The following is a 14104-nucleotide window of genomic DNA, read 5'->3' on the forward strand; positions in this document are numbered from 1 at the left end:
CCTCTCTAAACAGGGAGTGCACTCTGGGAAATTCCTCTATGGGGTCAGGCAAGGTCACCACACAGGGGCCCATGTTGCTTCTTACTGGTCTCCCCAACTCCTGTGTCCCTCCCTCCTCCATCACCTTGGGGCCAGACTCAGCGTGGATCAGAATCCAGGTCGGAGGGCTGCTTTGGGGAGACAGCAGAGGCTCCAAACAAGACTGTAGATGCCACATCTGCAGGGTGACCAGTTGAGTGGACAACAGGCTGCGGGCCACACTGTGCTCAGAGAGCACAGAAGGTCTGGGAACGTTTTTCGGGCACCACAGGACTAAGAGCTGTCTCTCTGGAGATGGCAGGCCAGAGTTGGCTAGAGGTGGAACTGGCTCTGCCTCTGGGCAGACAGAGCCAGCTTCAAGGGTGGAGTAGGAGTTGCCCTCCAGTGCTACCATGATTCATCAAGACCTTGTGGATCTCTGAGCACTGGGTTTATTTGGGCCATTCTGCCACCTTGCTCATACCAGCCAGCAGCTGTGCCCAACCCTCCACGCATGAGCCTGCCTTGGCTGGCACAAGTCCAGCAGATGTCTCTGCTGTCTTCTCCACCCCACAGAGCACAGTCCTCACTTTCTACCAATAAGGTGAACAGGTGGCAGTTTAAACAAGGTAACAGACACATGCTTGCTTCCTGATCCCTGAACTTGGGAGGCCAAGACAGAAGGACTGAGACGTGGAGGCCAGCCTGGGCTAGGGATAATATTCTCCAAGGGGACTGAGCTTGCCTGCCCAGGTTTTGCTTCCATCCTGAGGTATGAACAGTTTGCTTTTGCTGTCCCCTCTGACATGCTGAACACAGTGGCCTTCCCCTCTCCTTATCTCAGTGCAGAACTCAGCCACTTCAGGGCCACCCTCGTGCCTCCCACTTGACAGAACACTGAGGACCAGGGTTGAGGGCCAGCGTTAGTCCAGGGTTTAGCCATGAGTGAGCTCCTTCCACTCCTCTGGGAACTTCATCCATCCCTGTGTGCTGCGTGACACTGCAGAACCTATTACTGTGTGAGGATCCAGCCATCCCTGCGAGCTGCACGACACTGCAGAACATTACTGTGTGAGGATCCAGCATGAATGTGGCTCTCACACATCAGGGCCACTTGGACCCTTGGGCTTCTCTTCTCAGCTCTCTATCCACTTAGGTCTGTGCTATGTCCCTGATACCACAGCTCCGTGAGGCAGGAGCAGAGCTGTGTTGTTTTTGTTGGTTCCCCAGGACCCTGACATGGCACTTCAAGACCAAAGCTGAGACCAAGGAGTCATTGAAAGGAGGGAATACTGAAGGGGGCTCTGGGTATGGAGGCTGCAGCCCTGCTTTTCTTTGTCATCTGATTCCATATCTTTCCTGAAGGCTGAAGATCTGAGGAGGATGAAGAGGGCAGGAGGAAGGCTGAGGTTTAGACAGGGTGATAGGAGGACTCACACGGGGAGGTACAAGAATAAGAGTGGGGTTCACAAGATGGCTCAGCCAGCAAAGGAACTTGTTCGATCTCTGGGACCCTCATGAGGGAAGGAAGAAATGACTCCCTCAACTCGGCCTCTGAGATCTGCAAGCACCATGAGGTTATCTCACACCTTCCACAATAAACAGAATACTTGTTTTAAAAGAGTGAAGGCTGCTAACTGGGCCCTTGAAATTTCAGTGTTGGGGTGTCTGACAAGGGTCATGTGTTTGATGGCTTTTGTTAACTTGACACCAACCTCGACTTCTCTGGGAAAAGGGACCTTCAACTGAGTGAGGGATTGCCCCATCAGATTTGCCTCTGGTACATTTCTGAATTGGTGATTGTACTGGCTAGTTTTGTGTCAACTTGACACAGCTGGAGTTATCACAGAGAAAGGAGCTTCATTTGAGGAAATGCCTCCATGAGATCCAACTGTAAGGCATTTTCTCAATTAGTGATCATGGGGGAAAGGCCCCTTGTGGGTGGTGCCATCTCTGGGCTGGTAGTCTGAGCAGATATAAGAGAGCAGGCTGAGCAAGCCAGGGAAAGCAAGCCAGTAAAGAACATCCCTCCATGGCCTCTGCATCAGCTCCTGCTTCCTGACCTGCTTGAGTTCCAGTCCTGACTTCCTTTGGTGATGAACAGCAATGTGGAAGTGTAAGCTGAATAAACCCTTTCCTCCCCAACTTGCTTCTTGGTCATGATGTTTGTGCAGGAATAGAAACCCTGACTAAGACAGTGATTGATGGGGAAGGGCCCAGCCCATTGTGAGTGGTGTCATTCCTGGGTTGGTGGCCCTGGGTTCATGGCTCAGCAGGCTGAGCAGGCCATGGGATGCAAGTCAGGAAGCAGCACCCTCCATCACCTCTGCACCAGCTCCTGCCTCCAGGTCCCTACCCTGACTTCCCATGCAATGAAACAAACCCTCTCCTCTCCAACTTCTTTCTGGTCATGGTATTTATCACAGCAATAGAGACCTGACTTCAATCCTGCTATGGTAGAGTCTGCAACAGCCACCAATGGGCCCTATGTTGAAAGACCAGCATGATGCTACACTTCAAGGTGGTGGGCTTTTAAGAGGTGGGGTTGGGTAAGAGGACTTTGGGTGGCAGTCACCTCTTCCTCTCTATTTTGGCCTCATCTGGCACAGATTCCTGGCATGTGTCCTGTGTGGCCTGGTCCCAGCTGGCTGCAAGATGGAGCCTCTAATGCTATGAATCAAGTTAACTCATTTTCCTTTCCATGTGGATGCAGGTGTGTTACGGTAGTGGAGAGCTGTCCGCTGTAAGCACGACCCACAGCAGAGCCACATCATGTCTACATTTCAGTTTCTAAACAAAACGTCACATCGTTCAAATCCATCAGACATACTCATTCTGCCCGGCAGTAAGGAAGGGCTAAGGTGCACTTTGCAGACAGACAGGGTGGGCCTATGGGAGTTCCTGTCTTAGGTGAGCATAGAGGCCTAGCCTCAGGAGAAACTGTTGCCTTCCTGGAGGTGTTGGAACCAGTGCTGCTTCAGGCCAGGCCTTGATGGCTGGTTGGATGGGTGGCCAGTCCCACCAGTTACTGTAGTGACAGCTACAGATAAAGCTGTGATTTCTCCTAAGGGCCGTTCCTGCCATTAATCCTGCTCTAGCTGCCTCTGCTCTCCAAACCAACTTTAGAAACAGGGCTAGCGCCAGGCGGTGGTGGTGCACGCCTTTAATCCCAGCACTTGGGAGGCAGAGACAGGAGGATTTCTGAGTTCAAGGCCAGCCTGGTCTACAAAGTGAGTTCCAGGACAGCCAGCGCTATACAGAGAAACCCTGTCTCAAAAAACCAAAAAAAAAAAAAAAAAAAAAAAAAAAAAAAAAAAGAAAGAAAGAAAGAAAGAAAGAAAGAAAGAAAGAAAGAAAGAAACAGGGCTGGCAGAACGTAGCATGGGGAGATTCATGGCTCCATTGCTAGTAGCCACCCTGCCAGGTAACACTCAGTGGCCACCAGGAACATGGCTCTGCTGGACATGGTGCCCCATGATCCCCTGTACCTAGTTGGAAGATATAACAGCTTTGCTGAGGCTGTGACATTCCCACCCTCCAGAAAGCCCTACTAAGAGCTGCAGTACCACAGCCAGCCCCAGGGACAACAGAAGTCACTGCAGGGACAAAGGCAGGTCACTGATAACTCTCCTCTCCCTCCCTGGCACTACCTCCAGCCAAATGCTGCGTTCTCTTTCTCTGCCACTGATACGGCAGGTTTTCTAATAAGATCTGATCTCTACTTCCCTTGCTCCTATGTCACCAATACCCCAAAGGAGAGAAGAGTGTTCACTTTGGCGAACACTGACGGAGGAGGGGGTAGCCTGGGGTCCATCATGTAGACTCAGGTTGGAAATCAAGCACCCGACACCCTGCAACAAGCACTCCGAGTAGTCCCCACACACATTCTGAATGCCCTATAGACACAGGAACTTGGGGCCTCTGTCCTCATGATTGGCTTCCAGGCGCCCCACAAGCTGTTGGTGGTCACAGGCACTGCCTTTAGTCTGAGCCTGGCTTGCTGAGTAGATCACAGTGTGATCTAGGTCTCTTTCCTTGAAAATGACAAAGGCTTCTTCACCCTTGGGCTCTGTCCCCAGGAGGACTGTCCAACAGTGGCGAGCACTGTTCATTCTGGAGGGTTGGGCCCCAGTGTCCTCGGTTTCTGGGACAAGGCACTCACTGCATGCTGTCTGGGACAGCACCCAAGCTTGTGAGCTCTCAAGGCTTCTAGACCTTTCTCTAGATCAGTGTCTGTCCCTCTCCCAGAGAGTCACGGCCTCCCACAACAGTTCACCATGAACCTGGGCCAGCAGCAAGGTTTTGGGGAATCACTAAATCAAACTGGACAAAAAGCAACTGTTAGGAGTCTCAGGGAAAGGTGGCATTTGAGGGCCATGTCAATGGCCACAGCCCAGTCCAGGTTCTGTGGCAGGTGTTAGTTTTTGAGAGGCCAGCCCAGTTAGGTATGGTAGCACACTCCTCTCATCTCAGCTCTCAGGAGTCTGTGTTAGGAGGATTGCAGGTTGAAAGCCAGCCTCAGATAGACAGGCAACTCCAGGCTAGCCTAGGCTACATGAAAGTCTGCCCCAATAAACAAGAATAAAGTAAATCAAATGTCCAACACAGTCAGGCATGTGATCCCAGTACTTGGGAGGCTGAGACAGGAGGATATGGCGTTTGGGCCAGCCTGGGCTACATAGCAAGGCCCTGCTCCCAAGTAAATGAGAAGGCATGGAGGGGCCACATGTTGGGCAGGAGGCATTTTGGGAGACCAGAGCGCCTGCTGCCTGTCTCACATTTTCCAATTACAAAGCTGAGGGGCTTCATGGAGACCCAGTCTCAAGCTACCTTCCCCTCTCAGAAAGCTGCATTTTATTTTTCATTGCTTTGCTTTTCATTATCACTATTTTTGGATTTGCCTTATTTCATGTGTCTGGGTGTGTTTGGCTCCATGTGCATACAGTCTGTGTACCGTGTGTATGCAGTGCCCCTCCGAGGCCAGGAGCCTTGGGAGTGGAGTGAGATGGTTGGGAACTGCCACATGGATGCTGGGGACCTGACCTGGACCCTCTGTGAGGTCAGCTGGTGCTCTAACCACCAAGCTGTTTCTTCTGTTGGGGATTGGTTCTAATGCTATGTATTAAAGTAGGGACCACCCAAAAAGCTGTGCTTCTAGATCTGAGAGTCCCTGCCCCCAGCTGGCTTCGACTGATAATAAAGAATTGCTGTATAGACATTGGCTGGGCAGGGAGATGGGTGGCACTTTTAGATTACGCTGGCAAGAGACTGAGAGATGGGGAAGGAAAGCAGAGGAAAGTAGGAGCTGCAGGAAAGACAGCACCATGTCAGCTGTGTAAGGGCTCGGGAAAGGGGCCCTGGGTCCACTCCCCTGATCAGGTCTGGGGTAGCAGAGATGGAATGTTAGCAAGATGACTCTGGAAAGTTGGAGGGGAGAATATATGCTAGCCACGGGGAGGATTAGAAATGCCCAGTCACTGAGTTAATCGAGGCCTAGCTGATGTGTGTCTCTCATTCTCAAATCCAGGGAGCTCTGGGCAGGTGCAGCATGGCTTGCTGGGAGCCAGAGCAGGTAAGTAATTCACCATTATAGACTATTAAAAACTATTTAGAGATCCTCAGATGGAATACACAGACACCAAGATATAAGATTAGGAGTTGGGGAAAATTGGCTTTTAAACAGGCTACAGATTTTGCCCGAGCCACTGTAAGAATTTCTTGCTAGTTTGGAAGTATAATTACACAAAGAGCTGGAGCTCAGAGATGCTGGGAGCCCCTGCTGTGCAGAGAGACAGTCCTCAGAGACAAACAACAGATACTGCCTGCCTCCCACAGACAGGTAAGTAAAGGACAGAGATAGATAGAACTGTATTGGTTTTAAGGATAGAAGGAAGTATACTGGTAATTGTTTAATTGTTTTTAAGTACACATGGAATAAAGAAATCCAGGCCTTTGATCTCAAATGTAGGAAATAAAGGCAGGGAGAGAGAATATAAGGAATTAAAAAATGCATTTAAAGAAATTTAAAAGTCTTGCCAGAGCAAATATTCAAAATCTTTGAACATGGTCTACATGGAATTCTTTAGCCTGGTGTGACAAAAAAAAAAAAAAAAAAAAAAGAGCCTGGAGATAGACTGTGGGAATAAGGAGACAGACTGACAGAGTAAGCAGACAAACTGAGAGAGTAAGGAGACAGAGACTGAGGGAGTAAGGAGACAGACTGAGAGAGTAAGCAGACAGACTGAGAGAGTAAGGAGATAGACTTAGACCGTAAGGAGAAGGAAGTGAATTAGCCTAGAGATAGACTTACACAGTAAGGAGAGGGGAGATAATTAAAGCTAAATGCATAGAGGAATTAAGTAATCGATCTTAAATTATATGTCAAAGAGCAGGGTGTAAGTAGAAAAACTTACCTCACACATGTAATAGAAGCTTATGCTAATTCAAGTTACATAAAAGGAAAGAAACATATGTACTCACAGATATATTAATTTCCATAGAAGGGAAGATTTAAGTATACTTAGATAAATAAATAAATGAGGCTTTTGATATTAAATTATAGTTCCAAAAGCAGGGGGTAGGAAGACTAACCTATCTCAGACAGTAGAAACTTAGGCCTCAATCTCACTATTTAAAATTAATCATGTAAGAACAAAACAGGAGATGGTAGGGGAGTGCTGTTTCAACAGATAATATTTGTTTAGATTGCTTTAATTCCCTTGTTTTAATTATAAAATAAAGATGATTATAAGTTTGGTGGTATTTATGATATTAAAATTCCTCTGGGAGAGAGGGCAAGCTATACATTTAATGATTTCTAGTTACTGGACCAAGGATATGCTATTTTGGGAAGAAGGCTCTGTATTTGTTTTGATAGGAAAGGAGAAAAGGCTTTGAGCCCCTTCCAGAGCGATATGGATCAGCTATTACAGGGGAAGACCCCCTGAAGATCTTGGCTACAGAAAAGAAAAATCAAACAGGACAGGTAACTTGACCTGCTGATTCCTGGACATGGAAACAGCCCAATAACTGGCTTAGACATAAAAATGTCTCCAGCCAAAACGTCAGCTAAAATTAGACAACAGATCTTGTTGGTTATGAAATCCTTAAGATTCTTTGTGCCATCCTTCATATAGCATGAATGAAGATTTATCACAATTGGTTATTGGTCAAATTAACTCAAAAAGTCAGTTGTCTTTCACCTGCTCTAACAAGGAACAAAGATTCATCCTTAACTGATCAGTGCATCTTGCATAATCCATTGCTTCCAAAACAGCTTCAGGAATAGCTGGTGATTCCAGATGACCTTACGTCATCCAATCTTTCAGACAGATGCAGTCAAAACTTCAGTCAAGCCCTGAGCCTTCTAAGCATACAGAGTCTGGATAACAGATGCTAAAGCTAACTTTCTTAAGTCTAACCAAATTTTCTAATTTTCCTATCCCTCCCCACCCCTTTAAAAAATAAGTCATCACCCAATTCAGCCATGGAGAAGAAGCCATGGAGAGCCATCAGGTGATCCCTTGGGTGTGGGTGTCTGGTTATGGTTATTTTATAAATTATAAATAGGTTGTCATTTTAAGGGATATTTGGGAATGATCATAATTTTGAACAGGAAGAAAATAAATGGGATGGATTACTAAATTTATTCTTTTTGTTTTTTTTGTTTTGTTTTTGTTTTTCCGAGACAGGGTTTCTCTGTATAGCCCTGGCTGTCCTGGAACTCACTTTGTAGACCAGGCTGGCTTTGAACTCAGAAATCTGCCTGCTTCTGCCTCTGCCTCCCGAGTGCTGGGATTAAAGGCATGTGCCACCATGCCTGGCTACTAAATTTATTCTTAAGCAAAGCCTTATATAGTCACAATCTTACATTGGTAGAAATCTTTATAACTGATTCAAAATTGAAGTTATAATTTCTTACATTGGTACAGAATTTATATATTGATATAGATTTTTTTTTGTTTTTTGTTTTTTTGTTTTTTGAGACAGGGTTTCTCTGTGTAGCCTTGGCTGTCCTTGAACTCACTTTGTAGACCAGGCTGGCCTTGAGCTCAGAAATCTGCCTGTCTCTACCTCCCAAGTGCTGGGATTAAAGGTGTGCGCCACTACGCCCGGCTTGATATAGATTTTTCAATGGTATACATTTCTTATGTTGATACAAAATTTGAAATTAATATTGTTACTCTTGGATAGGCACTGTGCCCATGTAACTCATTTCAGAATACAAGGCTTAGATCCAGTCCTTCTAATAACGGCTACTACAAACTGTTTAGGATGCTTAAATAACACAAGGTCTAGGTAATAAAAAAAAAACCTCATGGTTATATTAGATTCTGATTTAATTATAATAAAGTATTTTAAATATTACTCAAATAGAAATGCCTAAGAGTAGTTAAAGTTTAACGGTTTAGACCTACTTTATGTACACAGTCTTTAAAAACATCAGAAACCCACAAAATATGACATTTAATGTTATTTCATTATGAAAGATCATTTGACAAGGAGACATGTCTGTCCTGACAGCTTCCCCATTCCCCTTCAAAGAAGAATTTGAGCATCAAAACCTCCATATAGAGTTGCTCCACTAGTCACTGGACAAAAATTGCCCTATTCATCTACAGACAAAAAATACTGTCCAGGAAAGGACACACAATGCAAGATCATTGACAGTTTAGTCCCTCATGGTTCCTGCTTCATTTCAAGGTCTGTCAGATGGATCTGGGCCAGGAGGCTGAAGACAGATGCTCCAACATTAGGGAAATTAAGAAATTAAGGGACTTTCCAGGTAGTCAGTTGTCTCTGTAATCTGTTTCAGTTTTGGAAACTATATTTTTGTGTTTCCTACACATTCAAGTAATAATTTGCTCCTGAGGGGGTTGAAGACTAGTTATAGTCTCATAATCAAACTCGAGTTGTTTATCATTGAGAGAGATGATATAGGTTTGGAAGGATGGTTTTTGCTGGTAATGCAAGCTAAAGTCAGAACATAACTCAAGTATAGAATTGTAAGCTCTCTAAGTTAGGATAGAAGGTAGAGTGCTTTATCTAACTGACAAATAAGATAGGCTGGATGCTAATTGTATATCACACTTTGTAATTTACATAATTGTAATGGTTATGCTCAATTTGTATCTAAGAGAAGAGCCTTTTTAAAAATTTGAACAGAAAGGTGAGATGTTGGGGATTGGTTCTAATGCTATCTATGTCTTATTTTGGCTCCCAAAAAGCTGTGCTTCCAGCCCTGAGGGTTCTTGCTCCCAGCTGGCTTCAGTTGATATTAAAGAATGGCTGGACAGAAAGATGGAGGTGGGACTTCAGATTGTGTGGGCAAGGGGCAGAGAGAGGGAGAGAGAGAGGAGCGGGGAGGAAGATGGACAAACGGACAATAACTATGACTCGGAGGCAGATGGATCAGATTTACCATCCAGCAGTGTAGGTGGAAAGGGAATGCATCCCTAAGGTGAGGGGGCACTGCCCAGAAGGTAGCATGGGAGCACAGATGAGATACAGAATTAGAAGGTGTTGAGCCAGGAGTACCAGAGGAAATGTGTGCTAGCCGTGGGGAGGTTTAGAAGTGCCCAGCCATCACTGAGCTAATAAAGGCATATCAGAATTAGCTGGTGTGTGTATGCGTGCATGCGTGCGTGCGTGCGTGCGTGCGTGCGTGCGTGCGTGCGTGCGTGCGTGCGTGCGTGTGTGTGTGTGTGTGTGTGTGTGTGTGTGTGTGTCTTTTATTCTTGACTCCAGGAAGCTCTTGGGCAGATGCAGCATGTGTGTGACCCGCCCACCAAAGAAGTTGAACTAATTCACTGCCACACTCTTCCAACACTTTCATTATTATTTTTGAGACAAGGTCCAGGCTCTTCTCTAGCTCCCTATGTAGACCAGGGTGTCCTCCTGAGTGCTCGGGTTAAAGGCACACATCACCACACCTGGTTTATGTGGCTACTGGAGTTTGAAGTTCATAGCAAGCACTTGACTGACTAGACATCTTCTAGGCCCTCTTCCCTCCCACCCCCTTAATCAGGTTCCCATGTAGCCTAGGTCAGCCTTAAGCTGTGCTGTGGCAGCTGACCTTCATCTGATCCTCCAGTCTCCATGTCTTAAGTGCTGTTGTAGGTATGAAACACCGCACCTACCTATGTAATCTTAGGAATGGATCCTGGGGCCTTGGTGCCTGACCCCTGAGCCTGCCCCAGCTTTTCTGTTTTGAGACAGGGTCTTGTTATGCAGTACAGGCTGGCCTCAGACCTGCCACCCTCCTGCTCTGGCATCTTGAATCTGGGATGACAGGCATAACCAAGCCAGTCCCTTCTGTCACCTTTCTTGATTATCTTAGAATTCATTCTTAAGATCTCACCACAGGTCTACACATCTCGAGATAACTTGACCCCAGGGACAAGCCGGGGACATGTGCCATCACCAGAGAACCTAGTGCCCACAGAGGCCATGCCTTGGCCTCTTCCTCACTACCTAAGGCTGCTTCTTCTGAGATTTTTGGTTAGAGGTTTTCATCTTTCTTTAACCTTTTTGAGGTCGTATTTTGCCAGGTCTCTGGGCTTTTCTAAGACCTGTGAGCACTCCAGGCAGAGCAGGTTGCCCGGGTGAGGGGGGGTCCCAGCACACTTACATGGCTGTTGAGCAGGCCGCCTTTGTGGGGGGCAAGGCCTTCGCTTTTTTGGAGAGTCTCAATCGCCATTTCAAGCTACAAAGACATGTACAGAGACAGGACAAAACCAAAAAGGTGGTGGGGGTTGGGGGGGGGGGAAGAGAAGGAAATCAGATGGTTAGAGGCAGGCAGCCCACACCAGTCTCTCATTAGCATCCAAGTAACAATGGCAGCTAGCAAGGCTCATGGCAGGGGGTTAATGGTGAGTGAAGCCAGGGCAAGTTCAAGGCTGTGTGCCATGCACCTAAGCCCTGACCCCAAGACAGCAGCAGCACAAGGAAGAAGTCACTGGCTGCTCCACATCATGTCCCAGCACAGGACGCAAAGCACCAAGAGTCAAGCTCATGCAGACAGAGGCTGAGGCCAATAGCCAGAGTCTTCCTCAGGCACTCTCCCACTTCACTTGCGTGTGTTAGGTTAAGTTTGGGTGTTTTGCCAGCATGTCTGTCTGTGTATCCTGCATGTGCAAGCCAGGTGCCTGCGGAGGCCAGAGAGGGCACCTGATCTCCCCTGCAACTGGAGTTACATACAGAGTGCTGGGTGCCAGAATGCGGGTTCTTGGACCTGAACCCTCAGGGTTAGACACTGGGTCATCTTTCCACCTTACTTTTTTTTTTTTAAGAGTTATTTATTATTATATCTAAGTACACTGTAGCTGTCTTCAGATGCACCGGAAGAGGGCGTCAGATCTCATTATGGATGGTTGTGAGCCACCATGTGGTTGCTGGGATTTGAACTCAGGCCCTTTGGAAGAACAGTCGGTACTCTTAACCACTGAGCCATCTCTCCAGCCCTCCACCTTACTTTTTGACACAAGGTCTCGCTATGAACCTTGAGTTTGCTGACTGGCTAGCAAGCTCCTGGATCCTTCTGTCTCCACCTCCTCAGCTTTGGGTCAGAGGTAGGCACCACCATGCCCAGCTAAGAAGGGTGACACTTCACCCATTGAGCCCTCTCCCTAGCCCCTGAGAACCAAACTTATACACAGCTGCTGGGTGAACTCACATGTGAACCAGGCCAGTCAGCCCCCATCCCCCACACATGCCCCACATCGCACCTGCTGCTGCAGATGGTGGGTAACACTGATCCCTGGGCCACCTTCCCTAGTGGCATCAGGGCCTCCTAGACAGATGCTCAGGGACTCTGGGCCACTGTACGCTGCCTGACAAGGAGCTGGAGTTAGGAGACAGTGCAGGGGAAGCAATGGACATGGAGCTGAGGAAAGTGAGTGGGGACAGAATGGGCTGTCAGGGGTGTGGTGACCTGGCTATGGGCCTGGGTGGAGCAGAGGAGGAAAGACCTGTTGCTGCATTGAGTGTGACCTGGCCTTATAGTGCAGTCGGCGCTAACATCAGCCAGGAAAGCACCTAAAACACTCAGGGGAGTGGGGGCTTCTCAGGGTTTTAGGCAAGGGCAAGTAGAATGTTTCACTCACCAGGCACACCAGAACTACAGTCAAAACAGAGGGCTCAGGGGTAAAGGTGCTTGCTACCAAGCTGTCCTCCTGAGTTCAATCCCTAGGACCCACGTGGTGTAAGGAGAGAATCCACTTCCACAAGTTGTCCTGCCGTGGCACATGAGTGCACACAATAAATACAGTGTGGTAAGGAAATAGGAAGGGTCATGGCTTCTGAGGCCCTCAGAGTCGTGCTGCATCTGCGATCTCCCTCAGTGCGCCTGGATGAGCCAGGATACCAGGCTGTCTTTACCCAGCACGGAGAGCACCACAGGGCATGGGTGAGCAGACACCAGGTCCACTCTCTGCTCCCATCCGTGCTGGGCACAGGCAGGCAAGAAGACAGAAGCACGCCAGCAGCAGCGGCAGAGGGAGGCACAGATGGCCTGACAGGCAGCGGCGGTGGCTCCATGGTTGTCAGCTGAATGTATGGGCTTCTTCCCACTTCTGGAACCTTCCATGAAGGACCCAGTCTCAAGCCCCACAAAAGAGGCGGGCAGGGAAGAACAGCAGGTTTGAACCTGCGCTGAATGACTCTGTCACACTATTTTAAATAGCAAGGCCCCAGTAAAGGAGAGTTGGGGGCACTGTGGTAGGCTCATCTCCCCCACATGGCGGCCAGAGGTCAATGCTAGCTAGAACTCTCTTATCTTCTGTTTTGAGACAAGGTCTCTCCATGAACCTGCAGCCTGTTAACTCTGCTGGGCTGGCCAGCGAGTCCCAGGGACCCTCCTGCTCCTGGCTGGGATGAGAAGTATGTACCTCCATGCCTTGCTTGTATAGGGCCTGGGGACTGAACTCAGGTCCCCACACTGGCTCACCAGGCATCTTAACACTGAGGCACCTCCCCAGGGCCCATGTCTCTCTCCCCCCTTCACTCCCTCCCTCCCTTTCTTTTCCTTTCTCTCTCTTAAATTTGAGACAGGTTCTTACTATGCAACTCTGGCTGTCCTGGGACTCAGAGCTCCACCTGCCTCTGCTTCCTGAGATGTGGAATTAAAGGTGTGCACCATTACGCCTGGCCCGATTTTATTTTTAAGGGTTATTATCTTTATCAAGTCAGATATGGGGAGTGCCACTCACCAACCCTATGCTGGGGAGGATGAGGCAAGAGGACGTCAAGTTGGGGGCCAGCCTGGGGTAAACGGTGAGATGTGATTTTCGCAAACAATAAAAAGGAGTAAAATTGACCAATGTTTCCCAGAGTTTATGGTAGAAAGGTTAAATCTGTGTTTTCACTCTTTTTTAAAAAATCATCACTACAACAAAAAAATAGATTTCACAGTGGCCCTGGAAGGTCATCAAACAAGTGACCAATGACCACAGCAAGCCCCGGGTGGAGGGTACAGCACACAGAGCAAGAGCAACCACACAGGAATGCTGAAGATGCCATTTTCTACAGAAAATTATGAGGCATTCAAATACGGAAAAACCATTCTGTACACTGACAGCGTCAACAGAGACCCTGTAATTTAAATAATTAAAAAAGAAAGCTCAGCCTCGGGAACTGTTAACAAACTGTGCATCTGACGGGGACTTGTTCCCGGGACCTGAGAACTTCTCCACACCCAGCTGCAAACGCCAGCCTGGCTGAGCAGAAAGCAGACAGCTAAAGTAACATTCAACACAGAGCAAGTTAGTGAGCCCCTAGTTGTCCACTGCTCCCAGCTAGCGAGGAAACACCAATTACCACCACAGAGATTCCATGGCACACCTAAAGGATGGGGATGCTAAAAAAGTGTCGACAGCTCCAAGTGCTGACAAGGAAGTGTCTCTTATGCCCTGGCAGGGTGGCTCAGTGGTCTTCCAGGGAATAGGGAATGATGGAGACTGTGCAGGGAGCCAGCAACCCCACTCAGAGGGGTCTACCCCAGAGAAGGGCAACCGTACACCCATGGCTCGGCCTGACTTCTTCACCAGGCTCCCAAGCCAGGGGCTTTCCACTTGGCCTCCAGCTGGGG

General features: G+C 48.0%; 1 protein-coding gene and 1 long non-coding RNA gene across 3 annotated transcripts in view; one reads left to right on the forward strand and one right to left on the reverse strand.

The window, feature by feature from the left end:
* Rfx2 (regulatory factor X, 2 (influences HLA class II expression)) overlaps nucleotides 1-14104 on the reverse strand; it is a 55112-nt gene that overhangs the window by 12705 nt on the left and 28303 nt on the right. The window contains exon 6 of one of the 2 annotated variants that reach the window (NM_027787.1): nucleotides 10649-10723. The exons of the other annotated variant lie outside the window; for it this stretch is intronic. Coding sequence (NP_082063.1) covers nucleotides 10649-10723 — 75 coding nt within the window. The remainder of the gene's footprint in view (nucleotides 1-10648; nucleotides 10724-14104) is intronic. 2 annotated transcript variants of the gene reach the window in all.
* On the forward strand, nucleotides 5261-13333 carry Gm41604. The gene is made up of 2 exons (XR_876890.2): nucleotides 5261-5353; nucleotides 5546-13333. It is a non-coding gene; the product is annotated as a predicted gene, 41604 (long non-coding RNA).

Source organism: Mus musculus, chromosome 17 (assembly GCF_000001635.26).
Source record: "Mus musculus strain C57BL/6J chromosome 17, GRCm38.p6 C57BL/6J".
NCBI classification, from domain to species: domain Eukaryota; kingdom Metazoa; phylum Chordata; class Mammalia; order Rodentia; family Muridae; genus Mus; species Mus musculus.